General features: G+C 40.7%; 1 protein-coding gene across 2 annotated transcripts; it reads right to left on the bottom strand.

Moving 5' to 3' along the window:
• Positions 1-3,056: 3,056 nt before the first annotated feature.
• Positions 3,057-21,218, bottom strand: MAT1A (methionine adenosyltransferase 1A). 2 transcript variants are annotated; one of them, XM_040606541.1, is made up of 10 exons: positions 20,903-21,218; positions 18,112-18,150; positions 13,550-13,627; positions 12,573-12,695; positions 10,766-10,878; positions 9,070-9,213; positions 8,186-8,404; positions 5,053-5,235; positions 4,415-4,548; positions 3,057-3,814 (listed from the first exon to the last, which is right to left on the bottom strand). In XM_040606541.1, exons 1-10 carry the CDS (start codon positions 20,994-20,996, stop codon positions 3,712-3,714), a joined length of 1,230 nt encoding a protein of 409 aa, XP_040462475.1. In that variant the 5' UTR covers positions 20,997-21,218; the 3' UTR covers positions 3,057-3,711. The 2 variants fall into 2 exon arrangements, with proteins under 2 accessions (XP_040462475.1, XP_040462477.1); XM_040606543.1 differs by lacking the exon at positions 18,112-18,150 and having other exon boundaries at positions 20,903-21,217.
• Positions 21,219-21,255: the final 37 nt, after the last annotated feature.

The following is a 21,255-nucleotide window of genomic DNA, read 5'->3' as shown; positions in this document are numbered from 1 at the left end:
CATATGCTTATATCCATTTGTGGGAGAAGCTCATAACTAGCAAAATTACCACAAAAGTTCAGTTATTTCTACCCTATACATTTACTAGCAGATTAATCCAGTTACCCCAATAATGCTCATGGTTAGGGGTGTGACCGAGCCCATCTGTAAAATGCAGGTTTCAGAGTCGTGATCATTCAACCAACAGCCTGTCACCCCTCCAGCCTCTGCGCTGAGCTCACGTGCCCGCCCAGCCAGCGAGACACACACCCACTCCCCCTCCAACAAACCCTTTAGTGGCTGGTATCGTCACCGCCAGAGCAGAACTACTTGTCTTCTCTGCAGATGTTTGCTTTTGCTGAGACAGGGATATTCTGCTTTCATGTTACCTTACGCAACACATTTATTTAAGCAGCCCTTTTTCAGGTTTCTTTTCATTTATTCTTCAGCCGCTTGCTTCTGCTAGTGGTAGTACAACACATTATGACCAGGAGATTCTGTAGTGAAGCCAACTGTAAAATCTCCATCACATCCACAAAGACATGCTGCCTTAGGCCATCTCAGGGACATCTTGATAAACAGGTCCGTGTAGGAATGTAACACTTCCACAAACCAGCTCTGTGGCAGCCTGAATGGCGACTTCCTTATTATTAGTAAAATGTCATTGTATACATTACTGATCGGCAAAAGTTCATTAACAAAACAAGTTAATAACACAGGCCGAGGTTTGTATTTCTAGGCAGACCAACAGGACCCGGCTCCAAACGGTTTAGATTTTTGAGGCTGACACACACAACAATCTTCTTCCTTGTGAGATGAGCAATATACAGCTGGGAAAATAGCGGCTGGGAAATTCTTGCCAATACATTCTTTAAGACGCAGCTGTGCTTTAAGATATTTTCCTGCCAAAATGTATCCAGGTGCCCAACAAGGGCCACTGATTCATACTGTAAGTCCTTGGGAGATCAGGAGCGACACAGAAACCCACTACTTGTTCATCTCAACTTATACAGGACATATAAAACATTAGCATAATTAATAAAATGGAGCAACTTCTGGCTTGAACAGATAAAAGTTGTGTCTGTGACATACCTGAAGAGGATGAATGGCAGCTTTTCTTTAATGACCCTCTTTCCACAGCAACACCGGTTTGGGAGACACTGTACGAAGGAATTTAGTTAGGACAGAAGCAGGGGATGGCAACATTTCTCCAGTGTAGCAGATTTAACAGTCTGCTGCTGAAACCACAAAGCCAGGATCGCCTCGTGGGTTAAACCTCCCGATTTAAACAAACCTGGGCTTAATCCGCAGTTCTTTGCAAAAAGTAGTTTGTCAACTTTGCAGGACAATACACCACACGACTACAGAAACGTCCTTGTTCTCAGCCTAGACCCTACCCAAACCACCGTGCACACCGGCCACTCTAATCTGTCAGAAGGAAGGCTGTCACCATCTCCAGCAGGGGTGACAGGGTACCAGCACCCACACTTAGCTCAGCCCGGGCACGGACAGGGCCACCGCTCCGCACAGGCTTGCTCCCCCAGCTGTGGGGGACACAGCCACCTAGCGGCTTGTTCTTCAGTGAGGGACTAATTTAACCTCATGCTATATATATATATATATGGATGTTTTGCAGTTCACAAAATCACAGCACGGTCAGGGCTGGAAGGGACCTCTGGAGATCACCTAGCCCACCCCCCTGCCAAAGCAGGCTCACCTGGAGCAGGCTGCACGGTGGTGTCCAGGCGGGTTTGAGTGTCTCCAGAGAAGGAGACCCCACAGCCTCTCTGGGCAGCCTGTTCCAGGCTCCGTCACCCTCAGGGGAAAGAAGTTCTTCCCCATATTCAGAAGGAACCGCCTGTGGTGCAGCCTGTGCCTGACGCCCCTCGTCCCGTCGCTGGGCACCGCTGAAAAGAGCCCGGCCCGTCCTCCTGACACTGGCCCTTCAGGTATTTGCAGACATCGAGAAGATCCCCCCTCAGCCTTCTCCTCTCCAGGCTAAACAGGCCCAGCTCCCTCAGCCTTTCCTCCCCAGGGAGATGCTCCAGCCCCCTCACCATCCTCGCAGCCTCCGCTGGACCCTCCCCAGCAGTTCCCAGTCTCTCCTGAACTGGGGAGCCCAGCACCGGAGCCAGCGCTCCAGCTGTGGCCTCACCGGGGCAGAGCAGAGGGTGAGGATCACCTCCCTGGGCCTGCTGGCCCCGCTGCCCCTAATGCCCCCAGGGCACCACTGGCCTCCTCGGCCACCAGGGCACACTGCTGGCTCGGGGGCAACTGGCTGCCCAGCAGCACTGCCAGGTCCCTCTCCGCAGAGCTGCCCCCCAGCAGCTCAGCCCCAGCCCGTACTGGTGGTGGGGCTGTTCCCCCCAGGTGCAGGACCCTACACTTGCCTTGGTGGAACTCCATCGGTCCCTCCACACCCAGCTCTCCAGCCGGCCCAGTCTCGCTGAACGGCCGCGCAGCCTTCGGGTGCACCCGCCGCTCCCCCCGCCCGGCCCCTCAGCCTTGCTGGGGCACCCTCTGCCCCTCGCCCAGGGCACCGGTGGAGAAGTGGAACAGGACTGGGCCCAGCGCTGACCCTGGCAGCACCGGAGCTACAGGCCTCCAGCTGGGCCCTGCGCCGCTGACCACAGCCCCTGAGCTCTGCCCTCCGGCCAGTCCTCGGCCCACCTCACCGCCCGCTCATCTGACCCGCGCTCCCTGAGCTCACCCGCAGCCGTGGTATGGCAGACCGCGTCACAAGCCTTGCTGAGGCCAAGGTAGACATGGTAGTTACTTCTATGCTCTTTATTTTATTCCAAAACTACACCAAACCTAGAAAGCCATGCAATAAACCTAACACTTGGCAGCAAAAATTTTGAGAGAATGCTTTTCACCAAGTTTCTATTACACACAAGGACTAAATAACAATCACATGTAGTGAAAGATAAATTCAGATCACAATTCCAAAATCTAATAAAATTCAGTTATGTTGGTAAACTAAAATCCTACAAGAGTATAAAAGGCTGAGTTCAGATGGACCGTTTTCCTACAACATCAAAAACCAACTAGAAAAAGAGGCACCTTTACATACATGGTAGGAAATAGCTTTTTATTCTGTGATTGTTGTTTTATGGGGGAACACTTATGTTTCAAAACCACAGGTAATTGAAACACAACAGTAACAGCACATACGCAGTGAAGGTGATTTAAATATTACATATATGTTAACATCTTCTATAAAAGAGGCTGAGATACAGTTATGTGGTGTTCAGCCTTCTCCCCTCAAAGCAACCCCCAGCTGTATGCAATGCTAACTCCAGTAAGGAAATTGGACCCCAGAATTTCCTGTTGTCTGATTAGAAGCAAGAGATCTGCTGATCTTTAGTCAGAGTTGGGAAAGTTGTCTTTGCTTTTGCCCATGAAAGGTTTGAGGTTCAGCCACTGGTTTGCGTACCTGAGTCATACTTCACCTTTATAAAAAGAACCAACAGCAGCAATAAAAAGTAAACTGTATTTTGTTTTCTTACGCTGATTAAAAAAACAGACTCTGTCCTTTATATCGTAGATGACGAAAGACACTGAGGGTTAAAAAAAAAAATCAATTTCCAAGAAAATATCCTTTTCTTTCCTTCCATTTAAAATCTAAAATTCCTTTCCTTGAATACAAAGCTGTCAGATTTTATTTTTGGAAGTATCCTCATCATTAATGGACTTCTCTTCCTTCTTGTTTTTAAAGGGTGACTGCTAGTGTCAAAACACAAGTTTTTTAGGCACCTCCCATGAGAATTCATTTCTTCCAAAGTGACCATAACATGCAGTCTTCTGGTAAATGGGCTTTTTTAGGTCCAAATCCCTGTGTGTGTAATAAAAAGAAGAGAAAATTATTCACATTGAGATATTTCATGATAATTACATTAAAATCCTGACACTGATACCTATTTCACATCCTTACTTAAGCAAGCATATTCTGGATATATAAGCATACCAGCGAACATCTCCAATGGAGAACCATAAAAATGACAACAAAACTTAAATGTGAAGTACTTTAGGGCTACAGGAGAAGATGAAATAACCTTCAATTCCTTTTGTAAAACAAAACATATCTTTTTTTCACAGCAAAATAACTTAAAATTCTTGGAATATAAAAGTTGTTTTATTTTATTTGAATTCCACATACTATATAAGGCCAAATGTTGAAAGTATATGCTTCATATGAAACTTGAAAAGTACATTTGTTATACTAAAAGATATGGCACACTGGTAGATCTGTAAAAAGTATCAACGGTGAAGTCTGACAGAATGACAGAATGAGGGAAAGTCTCTTGTACTGCATGGAACAATCTCATGTCAGTTCAAGAGGCTGACTCTTACATTGTAACATCTAATGGCTTTGTAAGAAACCGTTTCTAGGATGTCATCACCAAGATGTTTTCCTTTTTATGTGTTTCTGTACCTGACAATGACTCCAGGCCGAAGATCAAAGTTTTTGTGCACAATGTCCAGCAGCTCTTTCTCTGTTTTTTGGGAAGTTCCGTAAGTGAACAGTGAAATGGACAGTGGATGAGCAACCCCAATGGCATAAGAAACCTATGGCAAAAAACCCACCATCGTTAGCAAATAAACACCACACCTCAAAGGGCAACAGTACGCCAAAGAAGAAAGCATTCATTCATGAATCGTTTCAGGAAAACTAAGGCCTCTCCTCCACTTCCATACTTGCTCAATCTGTATTTCTAGAAAAAAGAGAAAACTTGGAAAATGCTGAGGTCTCAGGATAACTTTCTTCCCTGTCAACCAATCATCCCATGATCATTTCCGTGACAGTACGCGTCACAGGGTTGAGGGCTCACTAAAAGTCCAGAAAAACAGACCATAAAATGAAAGCTAAATGAAAATTTCCACCTTCAAGAAGCTGATAGGCTATTAGTGATATTGCAGTGGCCTTGAACCAAGCACATCAAGGTCTTCCTTCCTTCCTTCCACCCCAAGCCATCACAAGACTGCTTCTACTACAATGTCTTGTATGATGTGTATTCAAAGCTGAAAAGGAAAAACCTTTCTGAGACAAGCCATATTCATAGCAAACCATACCTGCACCAGAACGCGGCGACAGAGCCCAGCTTTCACAAGAGACTTGGCCACCCAACGGGCCGCGTACGCAGCTGATCGGTCGACCTTCGTATAGTCTTTGCCAGAAAAGGCACCTCCTCCATGGGCTCCCCAGCCACCGTAGGTATCCACAATGATCTTTCGACCAGTAACACCAGCATCACCCTGAATCAGTAAAAGAATTTGTCTGGTTTTGCAATCCATCTTATTACAAGTCTCGTGCAAGGCTATGCCTCCTCCTGAAGACTACAACAACATGTAAGTTCATCACATAGGATTGATGTGAGGTAGTGGAAGGAATGAACTTGTCTCACTGAGCTACAACAGTGGCTATAAATGTTCTTTAAAGCCAGATTTGTAAAACAAGCCATTCACAAACTGTGTTTGGTAATCAAGCAAACAGGCTTACACTCAGATAGCCAGAGCATGCTGTCTGTTTCAAAAGTCAATGTTCCAGGCAATATGGCAACTTTGGCTTTGAAGTGACCTATCTACCACGACCAAACTGAATACAGAATATTGCCAACAAGCTATGTGCTATAGAGGGACCACTGAGAGATTTTACACTGTTAGAAAAAGAAATAAATAAAATCAGGCTTTGACATCTTTTGGCCAAAATCAGAAGTTGTGTGACTATTAAACAGCAGATGTCTTTTTGTATTTATTATTGAAAGGTATGTCAGTGCTACCTTATGTACACCATTACACGGAGGCTGGCACCCAACACTTCCCGTACAATACCATTACAGAGACTGTCATGCAAATATGTCCTAAAAAACACATTTTCAACTCCAAAATATTTATAGTCTAATTTAAACTATACCAAACAGGTATGGAGTAGTAGGCAATTATACGTAATTGGGAAAGAAGGATTATTTCTTTCTAAGAACAGATACTTAGAGGCGAATATTCTAAAATATTAAATAAAGGATGCAGATAACCTTCTAACTGCCACACAGCTATCCTGATTGCTTCTCACAAGTACTTGATATTTTCATTTTATCTTGGTTAGATGATCACTACCTGGTTAACTGTCTGACCCCTCAATTTACTAAATGCTTAAGCTTTCTGATGTAAATGGAAACAAGTCAAATTTGAAATTCAGTCTCCACCTGTGCAGGCAAGTTTGGAATTCTTTGTCTACAGAATATCATGTCAGTAAAATTCAACTGCTGGAATGTTTGCATGGCAAACACAAGTGAGGAGTCAAAGTTTTTCTTAGAAAGACTGTGCACATACACAGAAGAAAACCTTTGGCACTGTTTGTTCCAATCTGCTAAGAAAGCAGTGAGGTGTAAGCCTGAATGGCAGATAGCTGACCTTGCCTAAAGGATCCTGTCCTCCTGGGATTCTCGCAAACCTTAATTTGTGATAGCACAGACAGTTGCACTAAGGACACCTGGTGTGCTAACAGAACTGCAGAACTGAATGGGAGGAAGAGAAATGGACAGGTGAAAGGAAAAAAACCCAACCCCCCAACCCCACCCCCATCCCACTTTAAAGGTGCTGAAAGAGCACAAATACATTTGTAAAGTGTGTGGAAGTCAGTTTTGCAATGACTGTAATGTTCTCACAATACCAGCGGGTGTTGCTGTTGGGAAAATGGTGACAGCAGCAAAATGACTAATTTTGCCACAGCCAGAATTCAAGGTACCACCAAGATCAAAAATGTAAGGTGAAAATCCCAAGCTAAATACACATGTCTCCCTTAGGTGAACTGAACTGGTGATTAAGACAGCCTTCTACAGCTAGAATTGTTAAAAATAAAACTGAGTAATACTCTCATGAAAAGAAATCAGAAAGTTCAAGATGTAAAAGACAAGGAAAGAAATAGTTATTTTCTGGTTGCTGCAATGCTATTGTAAATTGCGTAAGTGATGATAGCAGTTGTAAGGCCATGGACACACAGGGAGATTGACCCATACTAAGTAAACTTATCCCAGGTTTAAAAAGCTGCAAGCAGACACTGCAATGTGCCTGTGTTTGCATGTGCAAACACAAGCAATACAGTTCCACCACAAGTGTAGAAAAGGTATTCCCGGCTGGCTTACCAAACATAATTACATTACATTTTTAAATGGGTGCAAATCAGTGCACACCTGAAAGTTTTCATATTTGTAGCCTTTTTGTAAGTAGCTATGATGGCTGCATTGGTTCACTTGCTCCAAAGTTACAGTTCAAGTTTGCCTCTCCATTGTCCATAGTCTAGGATGTCAATGATACACAAAATTACAGCAATGCAACCAATTCAACTACCAACTACACAAAACCACATTTTTTTATGTAATCATTATTATAACGATTGATCTCAACACCTTCCAACTTGTTCCACTGCACTAATGTAAAAAAGTCACAGCACCTTCGAAATAATTCTGGCAAATTCCAGTAAATGAACTGGACCTAATTTCAGGAAGGAGCTTTGAAACTTTGCTGTGATAGTTCTGAAGGGAACTGAAGACTAAAACATTGGGAAAGATGAATTTTTTTTTGAAAACTAAATCTCAAAAGTCCTGCTCCTGCAGAGCGTGGAAGTTCTGCCTGACTTCTGTTGAGTGCAGGATCAAATTATATATCCCAGCTTCTGTATTGCCTAGATAAAGCAAAAGCAACATTTATTTTCCCACCAGGAGAAGCCTATCAGAGCAGACCAGCATCTTCAGCTCTCACCGGCACCAGGCGGAACGTGAGACTACAGATCTGAAAACCAGGTTCACTGTAAAAGAAGTGTCTCTTGGCCATATCTCTGCAAGGACCGCTCTCCATGAGAAAGGTCTGCGTGTCTCACTTGGTGCTGGGCTTGAGGGTGTGAGGAAAGCCAGGGCTGGGCTGTACATTCCACATGCAATGGAAGCTTCAGCTCAACTTGCCTGCCTAGTGACAGGATGCATGACATAACCATGCCTCAAAGGTTACTTTGGCATACAGCACATGAAAACCTGGGTGCTTCTCCCATACATAACTGCAGTTTTATATCTATATCTATACATAACTGCACTAGGCAGCTTGCTTCTTACACCCTAGGACAGACATGCCAAAGAGCTGAACATTTCTTTAAAGACAAACACCCAATGACAAAGGCAAGCTGATAAAAGCCCCAAAATAATACAACACAAACCTGAGGCCCTCCAATAACAAAACGCCCACTAGGCTGAAGGTGATAAATAGTTTTCTCATCCAAGTATTTTGCAGGGACAACAGCTTGGATCACGCGATCCTTCAGGGTCCTGCGCATATTCTCCAGCGAAATGGTTTCATCATGCTGCACAGATATCACAATGGTATGAACACGCACTGGGATGACTGCTCCATTCTCCTGGATGTACTGAACTGTGACCTGGATAGAACCAGGAGAAGGAGGAAGAAAAAGAACAAAGTTGCTATAAAACTTATTACTGGTCTACATCAAATGTCGTGCTGTGCTATTCTAAGAGGAAATTTATAGCAAAATGTCAATGCTGACATTACAACAATTACTGCGCGCATTGTTGCCAAGGTATGAGAAATGAAGCCTATTTTCTCATTCTTCATTTTTGCTGTGCTGAGAAAAAAAAAATAAAAAGACTCAATATGGACAATCTGATTTTCTATGTAATTGTCCAAAATGTTGTCTTTTGGTTGGGATTTCCAGTGAAACTCCCAAGCCTCAGAAATTTATGTTCTCAGCATATCTTCAAAAAGGCCAACCCAAATCCCTACGTATAAAAAAAACCCTTTGGATCTCCTGTCACTTTTTCAATGAAAACAGACCATTTAGGTCTGAAGGGTTAAATGTTTCTTCACCAGTAGGTGGTTCAGTGCTCCTAGCACTCTGATACAGGTTAACCACCTACCAACACTCAAGGAGACAGTATCACAAGCAGTGGAAATGTGTTATCTGCTACTTGTACGTTATTCTGATACTCTGAACAACATCAATTGCTGTTTTTAAATATACTTAAGATTTATGGAAAGGAAGAGTGTTAGCTTTCAACTATTTGGACTATCCATAGCAGTATTTACCTGTGTCTTAGAGTCAGGCCTCAGCCAAGGAAGTTCTCCATTACGCCTCAGCTCTGCTAACCTGGCATTCAGTTTATGAGCAAGAATAATTGTTAGAGGCATACATTCTTCTGTCTCATCTGTTGCATAACCAAACATCAAACCCTACAGGAGGAGAAGACATACTTCAATCACTGTTGAAAGCACTACAACCAAAGGCGGCGAGATTTCATCTGAAGCAAAGAGTAAACAGTACCCTCAGGTTTATTTTTTACTGTCTTACATTGCAGTGCAAGAAGCCTAAACTCAGATCAGGCTCCAACATGTTACGGTGTAATGAGAAACAAACCACATTCCTAGAATTTTTCACTGAAAGCCTGAAGGTTTACACGTTGAGCTGGAAACCTGGACAAAAATGGAGAAGTTTCTGTGAAAAAATCTGGTTCTTTCATAAAAAAACCCTTTCAACCTGTTGGAACAAAAAAATTTCAGGACTATTCTGTCATGGGAAAGGTGTTATAATTAGCCTGGAACCACTGTAGAGGCTTTTATGTACAAGTACAGACACACTTATACTGCAACTGGCATCTGAAATTTCAGGGGAATGGGATGTGAATGCTCCATGAAGGACATACCATTCAACAGTTTAAGGCACCTGCCTCAGATTTTCAATGCCACATGCTTCTAGTCACAGCTTCTACTGCTTTTCAGCCATGTTCCCTGCACCAGATTATCATTTGTTAAATAGCGTTAGCAGCATTTTCTTTCTCCTCATCCACTGTATGTTGTGATTAAAAAAAAAAAAAAAAAAAGACAGGAAGGTACTTTGATACCATTTGATACTTTTGAGGCCATCAAAATGCCAAATAAAGTCAGATATCTTTTCATCTTACGTAGTATTATGTCCCCATGACAGCATAAAAGCATTTTAATTTAGTCCTCAAGGGCTTTTTGAACAATATTAGCTTGGCTCCTAGACTCTGATATCTCCACTTATGATTCTCGACAGTATTGTTGTAAACTAGATATTACTACTAATGACAACAACAGTAAATGTTAAACTCACTCATATTGGCATCAGTCAGATTATGGAGTTTTTATGGTAGCATCTTTCTCTTGGGAACATACCATAATTATCTACATGTGTTATTTAGCTCATAGAAATGCAGCTTGGACAGTCTTAATTATGTGGAACACCTATTACAATAGCTGCCTCTGGGAAATAAATGAGAATGAAAAGTACTCTGGTGTATTTGCCTTCATTGTACTAATGCTGAAGACAGTTGAAACAGCGCCTAATTTTTTGCTGTGTAAAATCTCAAGTGCTCAGTGAAAGTGAAAAAATCCTTTGTTTATTCCATCTTACAGGACAAGCCTGGCTGCAAGATGAATGTTCTAATGAATCTAAAGCTACTCAACAGAAACATGAAATACATATGCAAAAGACTTGCTAAGTTCTAAAGGACACATCCTCGGCTACTACAAACTGACAGAGCATTCCTGACTTGCATGGAGTGCTATGACAAACACCGGGCAAAAGTCTGTCCTCTATGGATTTCTAACTGTTTTAATAAAAAATATGTTCGCTATTCTGGGGTAGCCAAGATGGAAACATGGAACTCTTCACATGGGTTTGGATTTAGAAAATAGGGCAATAAAATGGGATAAACTTTTTCCATTCAGACAGCTTTGATGTTTTTGATGTGGTTAGGTCTACCTGATCTCCAGCACCAACATCCTCTTCATTCCTGTGTAGATGAACACCCTGGGCAATATCAGGTGACTGCTGTTCGAGTGCCACTAAAACATTACAAGTCTTGTAGTCAAAGCCTATTTGGAGAAAAGAATAGCGGTAAATTAGCTTTTTCTGTCACAATTAAGTAACATGGAACCATATGACAAAATTTTCATTCTGAAGGGTACTGCATTCAGAACTCAAAACAAATTATTTTTAGGTTGTTGGGTTTGGGTTGGTTTTTCTTGTCAATACAACACTTGAAACCTTTTCTGGGAGGAGGTGGGGTATACAGGATTGCCTTTATTGCTTGTTACTGCTTGTTTTCTCTTGCACTGGTACCCTGTGCCAAGCCAATTCAGATTATGAATTGTTAACTGCGGAAAAGTAGTCTCTAAAAGAAAGTAAATAATGAGCCTCTCCCAAATAAATAGTATTAAAAACCTCTACATAAATTCCTAGGCGCTGATGTTTAGAGCAGCTGAAGGCTCTGCACTCTGATATATTATTTGTAAAGCAGCATCTAGACCTAAACCTCTTATGAGAGTTCATGCGAGAGCTACAGACAGAGAGGAAAAAAAAAAAACAGATTCAAGTCTCACAACATATTTGGAAGTGGGAATTTATTTACATTACTTTCAAAGACTAAAAGGAAGCTTTTAAAGAGAAATAGAAAGACTTAGAGAAGATTGTGGCAAAATTTTCTACCTGTTCCTAGGTGTATTAATAGTAACTTGCTACTCTCCAAATTCAGCCTTTCCTAGAACTGTAGCTACTGGCAGCTGCTGACCAAACTCACGTTCAGCCAATACAACATCCATACACATCCATATGCATATGATCCACTTGGAGAATGCTCTTCACCCTCTTTCAAGTAGGCTATGTGGAAAAGAAAATTTTATTTCTGCGTGCAATTGTTTGTTTTAACTTTTTGTTTTACTTCTGCATAGAAATTGTTTTTTTATGGGTCGCTGCATCTTCCTTTATAATTTTTGGCAGTTAGGATAAGAAGGAGATTTATGACCTACTACATTTGCCAGCATTTTCTGAAAGCACTGCTGTTATGTGACAGTAGACGTAACTTGCAGATGTGCTCCTATAATATTCTCCCACCACAATTTCCCTGCAAATTCAATAGCAATTAAAGGCCTGCAGGAAAAAACTTTTTTTAACCAAATGCTCTTGAAAGATACACTTCACTGTAACAGTGGAATATTTGTAATGTATAAACAGATACATGGCAAACCAGAAAGTTTAATGTGTCTTTTTTTATCATTTGTACGTTACACAAACTGGATTTGGACTGCAGACTCCTCAGCGTAGGAGTTGTTCAGAGCTAAGTGAGTACCTTGCACAGTGAGAACCCGCTTTACGCCTGGGAATTCTAGGTGCTACCACAATACAAATATATAATGGTACAACGAAATTAACTAGGTTTCTTCTTCCCTCACTTTCACATCCAGATGCATCGATCGGCTTCCCAAATGGATAACTAAGATTAAAGTTCTCGCAGGTTTGAAGGAGTGGTAGGTTCTGTGGCTCAAGTTGCCGTTAACTATCCTGGCCTAATACTACAGTTCAAAGTATATTCTGCCTAGTGCCTTTCAGTTTTTCTACTTACTGGGATAAAGCCAAAAAGTGTATCACGTAGTGTCATGTAAGCAGCTTTGACAGAGGATATTCAGTTTTTATCAGGCTTGCTAAAGCCCGTGTATGGAAGTGGTGCCAGACTTGGGCTGCAGTTGCCTATCACTTGCCCTTCAAGGATTTCATGAGTTTTTCCACCAACCTTTAGCTGAGTCATCATAGCCAATATGTCTAATTGCATCTCGGACAACTCGTTGATAATCCACAATAGCACGAGATGTGATCTCACCACAGAGCAACACCATTCCTGTCTTACATACTGTCTCTGAAATGAGAGATGAAAACAGGATTACAACAGCAGAATAACCCAGCCCACTAAGGCAAATAACTATGTTTGTGATGATAGTGATTTTGAGAGAACTACTAGCTATATACAGTGTAAGTCCTTTCTACCCATATTTTTAGTATTATTAGCTCCTTCTACAACAAATTCTTTTCATATCCGCTGTCTGCCTGACGGTAAGGAAAAGACCAATATGTCCAATTTACAAATGGGAAAGTCAAAACACTGAGCCTGATTCAGCGATATGCACAGATTTTAGGGAAATACAGCACTAAGCCGTGATTTCTAAATCCACTTCATCACTCTAAGATAGATACTGAGGCTAAATAAAACTCAGAAGGGATCAACTATTTGGAAAACTTGTCTCCAGTCCCAGGAGGAAGAATCTGAAGATGGGGTTTAGTTACCTAATACACGAACTGGGCTAAAAACCTGAGAGCTGATGGTACAATTCTTTCTGAAGAAATTTTTTTTCAAACCAGTAGTTATGGGCACTTGGACTGAAAAATTAATACCTTATTAAATACAGTAAATGAGCTTTTCAACAAAACATTCAAATATTCTTTCAAAAACCCACTGTAATGAAGCCAAATCTGTTTCTCCCATGAAAATTCAGTCCACACACAAAATAAACTATCCTACCCTTCTACAGCCTGCTTAGGCTTTATCGAAACTTCTTTTCTTCTCATCTCTCCTTTACTTGAAGACTGTAATTCTTACTTAATTTTTTGAGAGCAAAATGAGTTAGCAAATGATAGCAGCATGTTCTCTGCAAACATCATTAAAAAAGAACGGTGACTGGGTGCTGACCTAAAGCAAAGCAGCAAAGAACTTACCACAAGCAACCTTGGCATTTGGGTCCTGCTTGAGATGGGCGTCTAGTACAGCATCGCTGATTTGATCACAGATTTTATCTGAAAGACATCAAAGTTGTGATTCAAAACCATAGCACTCAAATCAAAACATGGACTGTTTGTGTTTCTTGGAATGGGTAGGCATTTCAGCAAGGAATTCTTTTATTGCTTAGTACTGGAGTATTTAAAGTTAACTAAGTAGAAAAACATGAAACATCCTGCAATCAAAGTCAGTAGATGCAACGGGGAATTAATTTACTGGTGTAAACTAATACTGACTATAACTTTATCTGTAGTTTTCTGCACCTAAGTGTGAAACAAGTATGTTATGCATAGATTTACCTGAGAGGCCCGAGAGGCTAAGAGGCTTTATTCCCAGCCTTCTCCTTTGCTAACACCACGAGCCAATACAGCACACACTCCACATCAGCAGCATTCTAACAAGGTCATATTCCACCACCAGCTTCCATCTCCCCAGCAGAAAGTTAGAATGCACCGGACCAGCACTGCTGGCAAAACCTGAGAAAGTGTTTAAACTAGTACAGATAATGTGCAGCTCAGAGTCAAGTGCCTGTTTCACCTTTGCTGCTTTTCACTGCTTCCTACTACCCTGCAATGCAAACCTCTCAATACTCACTGCAACCCGCCTAAGGCAGGGGGGCGAGCAGCACATGCAGAAAGCAAGAAGGGGTCGCCAAGCAGTTTGCCTGAGGTAAATCTTGAGTTTATCTTCAGTTACATCCCATATACAAAGGTTTCAGCTGAGGTTTACCATCATAATCTTTTATCTTTTTCTTTCTTTCTTTTCCTACCATTCTAATAAATAATGAATCTTTATCAAATAATGTAGCTAATCTAAAAGGCAGCACGCATAACAATGCCTTCCACATGAAAATGGTATTTTTTTTCTCATATTTTGATTGTATTCCTGTTCAAAAAAAGTGTAGTATTGCATACTATGTTTAGATGTTGCCACAACATGCTGTGTGGCAAAATAATCTCCTGCCTTGCCATTTGCAGCACCATGTGTTGGAAAGCAATGTTTTGTAACAGTATGTCATTAGAGACTTAATACATTTAAAACCTCAAGTCAAACTAGTTTCTCATTTATTTTCATAAGGATGGTGTACCTTTAGCTAAGAGAGACAAATCAGATTAGAGAACTAATGTGATCCTGACGCTCTTACCTCCCATATTAACCCCTTCAACACAAAAGACAACTAGCCAACGTAGGCTGCATTGGAAATGTCCGTCTTGCAAGAGCTGTGCATGGATTATTAAATTGGGACAATTATTACCAAACAGGAATCAGACACCATTCTTGCAATTCAGTTAGAAGTCCAAATGAACCTTGTTTAGCAAGACTGGGGACAAAGGTAGCAGAAGTTATCAAAATGCATCTCTGCTTGCTCTCTTCAAAGTTTCCATTTTTATAAGGAAATATAGCCATATATTTTCAAGCAGAAAATCCAAAACATATTAATGAATATATGTAATTTTTTTATTACCTGCATGGGACAACAAAGCAACTGGTATAGGATGACCTTCTTAGTGCAGGTTCAATGCCCTGCAGTAAACTCCTAGTGACTGGGACTGCTTGGTAGTCTTTATTTCAATGTCCGGAGTTTCTATGCCAGGAACAACCTCTATCCCTGTCCTTGCTCCACATGAAGCATGTCCCACCTGCATTAGATGCCAGTGTCCCATGTTTGTCTAAGTTCCCTATATGGCACATACAAGGGTATTATATGCCTTCTTTCCAAAACATTCAAGAAGAGTGCAGGCAATTCCATATGCCTAATTCATCCTCATCTCTCCTCATGGCACCTACTTGGTACAAAGAACCTTATGCTGGTTTTGCATGCTGTGGTTGAAATTAATTTATAAACTAAAATTTTCATGAAATATCTTAAGGAAGCATTAGCCTTACTAGGTAGTGAAATCAATAAGTGAAGATTTAACAGGATGCTTTCATGGTTTTGGGTTTGGGTTTTTTTGCATGAACTGTATCATTAGTACCTACCAAATTTCAAGGATATTGGTAGATGGAAAGGCAGCTCTTTTGCTTCCCTCTCAGAGAAATAACATGGCAAACACTCACGAACAAAAAGCGCAGTCCACATTTACAGAAGGGGAGAATTCATCTTACAAAACTGTTACTCCAAGAAGATCATGACAGAGAATCAGATTAACAGTCATCCATAGAAATTATCTCCATACAATAGCATTAGTGAGACTGCTACAGAAATGCTAGATTCTGGTGGTGGTGTTCCAAAGGTGGCATTACAAAGCAGTGGGAAGGCTTAGGGCAGACTGACAAGAATGGCCCCAAATCAGAAGAGATTCATCTTACAAGATGAAATCAATCAAGCTCAATCTAGTTTTGAAAGGCTGAAGGAAAGGTGACCTACCAGAGGAAATCTCTATAGGCACTGGAATCACAGTCTCTAAGAACTCAAAAATAATATGCTGAGAGAAAAGGTTTTGTCTGATGGACAATAAGGTAACTACAGTTGATAGCTGAAAATTAGAGACACAGTTAAAGATTCAAAAATGAAAATCTTAAAAAGGTGAGAGCCATTGAAACCATTCATTTCGAGGTGTGCAGGATTCCTTGTTCCTTCAAACCTCTAGATGAAAATTGGGTATTTTTTAACAGGTATGAATGAATTTCAACCATCATCTACAAGCACGTTTAGAATTATTGCATGAAATATTATTACCCGAGTATGAAGGTACGACCAGATATCAAAGGTCCCTTCTGGTCTTTAAAATCTATGTGAGAATTTAATAAATTAAAATAATAAATTAGAATAATTCAATCTGCTATACCAATAGCACACTTTTAGATTAAAATAGGCTGAGACAAATCAGTTTGACAATTCATGTTGTTGGTGCAACACCCAGCAGCTCTAGTGCAACTAGATCCAAATAGAGCCACAGATATATCTATCCAGCCTGGAAAGAGAAATCTAGCTGAATGATTGGCTGAATAATGCATTAAATTAAAGGCATGCCTATTAGTAAAGGTCTCTGGTGTAAAATAAAACCAGGCATTCTATTTTTAGCAATGCTTAGCAGGCTTTGTGCACCCTTCATTCTGTTCTTTGAATTTCTCATCTCAAACGACACATTTCTTTTATTAGTTGCTAAATGTGACAAGATAGGTTTGTCCATTATTTCCTTCCTTTTTTTCATTCCTTCTTTTTTGGAAATGGGGAGAGTATAATGGACAACTTGTAGTGAGGCTTTATCGTCTAAAAAAAAAAGATGTAATAGGTAAGAATTCAGTTCATGCATACCTTCATATAGCAAATTACTATCCAATAGGACAAATACTGCAAAAGGGATGTCCACGCTGAGGATTTCTTAACTGAGCAGGAAAGTATTAGATAACCACAAATTCTTTAAATCCAAACATCCCACAGACCCAGCCTTACGGCAGAGATGCCAATTAGTCGTAAAGCAGCTCTTGCTAACTATACAAGGAATGAATGAGTCTAGGGGAGCTGATGAGAAACCCTACTCAAATGGCCAGTTGTCAAATTACGAAGCAAAGGAAGCATTCAACAACAAAAGTGATCTCCAATAATTCAAAGGAACTCCACAGTTTTCCAGATAGCTATATGTAAGTTTGTTAGTTGAAGCTAGACTATGTAAGAGCCCAACACAAGCCACGACATCTGCAAGTTCTCAGGATCTCCCCAAGAATTCAGTTTCAGGGATTCACCTCACACACACAGAGAAAAATCTTTGAACAGTAGTAACAACTGAAAATTTAATTCAAAAAAGCTCCACCCTTCGAAGTACAACAAACAGGTACAACCACACTCCTAGCTTTGATGGGGTAGTAAATATAATAACCACTGAAAACTTCAAAAGGTAAGGTTGGTTTTCTTAAAAACCTGTGATCATCAAAATAAAAATCAGTATTTTCAATGATACATTAATTATATCAACAGAAAAAATAATTTAAAACTAGAATATGAAATTATATTTTCTAAATATGATAAACTGAGCAATTCTGAGTTTTCTGGTAAAAAAATAAAACAGTGAAGAAATGCAGATACTTATCATAAGTACTTCATCAAAAAATTTTCCACCAAAAAATGTTTCACTAGAAAGCCTGAATAGCTGAATTGTGGTGGTTTACATTTTTCCTATTTAAAAGACTCTTGAGGAGTGCTAGGTGATAACCACAGTAGTACTTCAATATTAACACTACACTATTTAAATATCTTGTACATCTGTTCTCTTTGTTCAATACACCGTTTGCTGAAGTATTATGTATACTGTTAAGTATATATGAAGTTAGATATTGTTAAGTATATATAATGTTAGATATGAGACATGCAAGCATCAACTTGCTGGGAAGATCTGCATTTTCTGTTTGTTCGGTTGGGGTTTTTTTCTTTTGCGATTTTTTTCCGTGAATATCCAGAAGATAAACATATGTTTTTAATAAGGTTGAAAATCTAAATATCTGAGGGTGGTTTTGGCAGATGTCTTCTCTTATACCTTTAAAGAGATTCCTTGATACTTACTGGAAAACTGAATGACATTCTGTTTGCGGGCAATTCCACCTGAAGTCACACCAGATAGGAGAAGGAATTAATCCTAAGTGGTTTGGCACCTGTAAGACATTGTGGGTCAGAGAAACACACAATGCCTTTCAAAGCACAGTGAAACCATTGTGCACCATGGACAGACACTACTGGACAAAGCAAAATGGAGCAGTGACAAAAAAACACTATCTAAAGAAAAAAAAAATACCAAACTTTCTCTCCCCATGCTGCTATCTACGTGCTTTTATTATATTGAAATAAAGAGATCATGTGTTAAGTCTTCAGAGAATTTGGAATTTACCCCACTAAATGCCATGATTAAAGACCTGGAAGGAAGTCCCAAATTTCACACCCAAGTGATTTTGGAGAATTTGGACTGAGAAGATGGGATAAACAGACTCTTCTACAATACCTGCACGTTAATTATTGCCAGCTACCACTTGCTTCTATGTAATCTGGGCTTCTTGGCAATACACAACTCTTAGGCATTGCACAGGTATATGGCTGCTCTCTGTATACCCAAATAAATGCGTATGTAATCGCTCCTGCTTTGTTTATTAAGAAGGAGGTCTCCCTTAAAGCATTCAATCCCCAGCTAACGTAATCAGAACAATTCGCATTTCCACCAGACAAAGATCTGCTTCAGGATCTTTACTTCACATAATGCCCTCTGGCAAAGCTGTACTATCACATACAGAAGAGAAATAATCAAGAACACACAAATTACCCGCTTGGTAGCAAAGAGAGGAACTCAAATCTCACCCTAAAATTCTAGTGCTACTGACAATGTCAGAAGCTCAGTTACAGCCTTGGCCCCATTTTAAGAAATAGCCAAGACTTTCCCAGGTGATAAAACCTAATGGCATATATACACCTCTCGTGTAAAACCGCAGACAGGGAAAGGGGGGGTTGCCTAGGATGTAAGGGTGAGCACTGCTGTCAGAAACCAGAGCTATCGCTGAGACCATTAAGACCTATTGCTGGGCTGTGTTCAGGAACAAGAATTTGCAGGAGCACCCAGAGTTACTTACTGTCAATCTGACCTCCCCTGACCTGGAAAATCTGCATCTTTCCTTCATCATAAGCATCTGGGGTTTCAGTACCCTATGTGAAAACCTAGGCTGCTTAACAAAGTATGAGCATCACAGTCTTGAATACATCCGAGTGAATTCCAGCTTTCCACTCCCTCTACAACAAGCCTCTCAGGCAGCCACTCCGCATTTCCCCGCCCCAGAGATCTGGTACCCTCAGCCCACAGGAGGATGCACACGAATCTGACAAGTGATAACATCCTTTCCCAAAGGCCTGCCCAGTACTTCAGCGCAGGATGGAAATAATGTTCATGGGGCTTACAAGAAGGCCTGCTAAGGGCCAATAGAGTTTTTGGAGATAAAGAAAGGAATGCGAAGAAGAAGTAAAAAATAGGCCAAATTCTAAAACAGGAAACAAGACAAAGAGAGAATCAGTAAAGGAAGGAAACCAAGGGACAAAGCTAAACCTGGGGACTCAGCTGAACTCCCCCTGCTCTGAGACTTATCTATTATTGACCCATGGGATTAACAATAATGATTAGAGGACCATAAATTCTGACCTGTCATCTTTGGAAATACAATCATCCACTTAAAACTACCATATTGTAGAATGTCATTTTTCCTATGAAACTACACTGCGCTACAGACGCTGAATGTAATTATATAGAAATCTGAGATGGGACCTATGTCCCAGGGACCGAATGGGGTTGTCATTTTCTGATTGTGTTACATCAGAAAGAACCCCAACTGGCTTAACCTGATGTAGCTGCCTTGACATTGACAGAGATGGACTCAATTGCATCAGCCATGGATTTGATGTGCAGTAATAAGTTAATATTATAGAAGAGTATCAGAATTATAGACACAAAATTCTCATTTGTGACCTTTTGATTCTCTGCTATGCCATTCCACCCATTTGTGATTTATTCACATAGCACAAGTACAGACCTGAAAAAGCCTTATTATAGCAAAAGGTGCAGCATGCCAAATTGGCTTTTAAAAATAAATACACTTTTCAGGACATCAAACAGTCTATTGTCCCCTGGCCTCATTTGGGGGGACACTTGCTGTTGACATAAGGTACATGTTTATGGCGGATGAACATTTGTTTTCAATAAAATCAAACTAAGCTCTGCTGACCATACAGAAAGTTTAGCAAATAACTGTCCACTATTTGCTTAAGCAATTCCATATATTGCATCAGATAATGGTATGGGGGGGTGGGAAATCAGCAACTTTGCCATGTACAGCTGCTGGGACCATTGATTTTTAAAGGCTTTAAAACAGCCTGCTTAGAGATATTCCTGTCGTGGGTGACAGTTTTAGAGCATAGCATATATGCAGGACAGTTTCACAAGGCTCCTAAAGATACGGAACTTGAGAAGCAAGCTATGCGTTCTTATCCATACGTGAAACCCGAGTCTATCAGAGAGATAGTACTGTCCCCACAGTAATACTGAAAGAAATTCAGATGAAAAGAAAGGAGCAGCAACCATAAACCCTACTGCCCTCCTCAGTGTAACACACACCCAGCAAAAGTACGTAAACTCCCGCTGGAAGCACCCTAGGTATAGCGGTTCTATAGTCTATATGGACAAGGTCCAATAGAAATAAAGTAAAAAGCGCTCTGTTACAAATAACTTCCATAATAAGATTAATAGTAGATGAATTCAGGCTTTTACAACTTTTTAAATGAAAATATTACTCTTTTTAAACATTTGCCAGAGCTGGTTTCTTACCTGGATGTCCCTCTCCCACCGACTCCGATGTGAACATGAAAGCCCCTTCATCATCCAGCGTGTAATCACATAAACCATCCACTGGCCCATTCATGACTGTGATGCTTTTCCTGATGGATTATTAGAAAGTGGTTGAAGAGTTCTAACTTTAGTGCCTTCTCTTAAAGGAGAAGGTTTTTTATCAGCACGACTATTGCTGTCTTCACTTATTACCTCTTACACTAACTTGAATTTCAGTGTGTGAAGTGAGCATGTGCTTGCACCTGTGTACACACGCAAGGAGTATGCATGTGCCTGAAGTCTGTATCCCTACCTAGCCTGATCTGTCAGTCCCTGAGCTGCTCCTATATATG

This window comes from Falco naumanni, chromosome 9, assembly GCF_017639655.2.
Source record: "Falco naumanni isolate bFalNau1 chromosome 9, bFalNau1.pat, whole genome shotgun sequence".
Lineage (NCBI taxonomy): Eukaryota > Metazoa > Chordata > Aves > Falconiformes > Falconidae > Falco > Falco naumanni.
This window is presented reverse-complemented; position numbering and strand designations above follow the sequence as displayed.

Excerpts from the sequence above, each read along its gene's own strand:
- MAT1A (XM_040606541.1), bottom strand. The coding sequence starts at position 20,996 with ATGAATGGGCCAGTGGATGGTTTATGTGATTACACGCTGGATGATGAA. Across the intron at positions 18,151-20,902 it reads GGTGGGAGAGGGACATCCAG|GTGGAATTGCCCGCAAACAG; the intron begins GTAAGAAACCAG and ends GTGTGACTTCAG. Across the intron at positions 8,405-9,069 it reads GGCCTGACTCTAAGACACAG|GTCACAGTTCAGTACATCCA; the intron begins GTAAATACTGCT and ends GGTTCTATCCAG.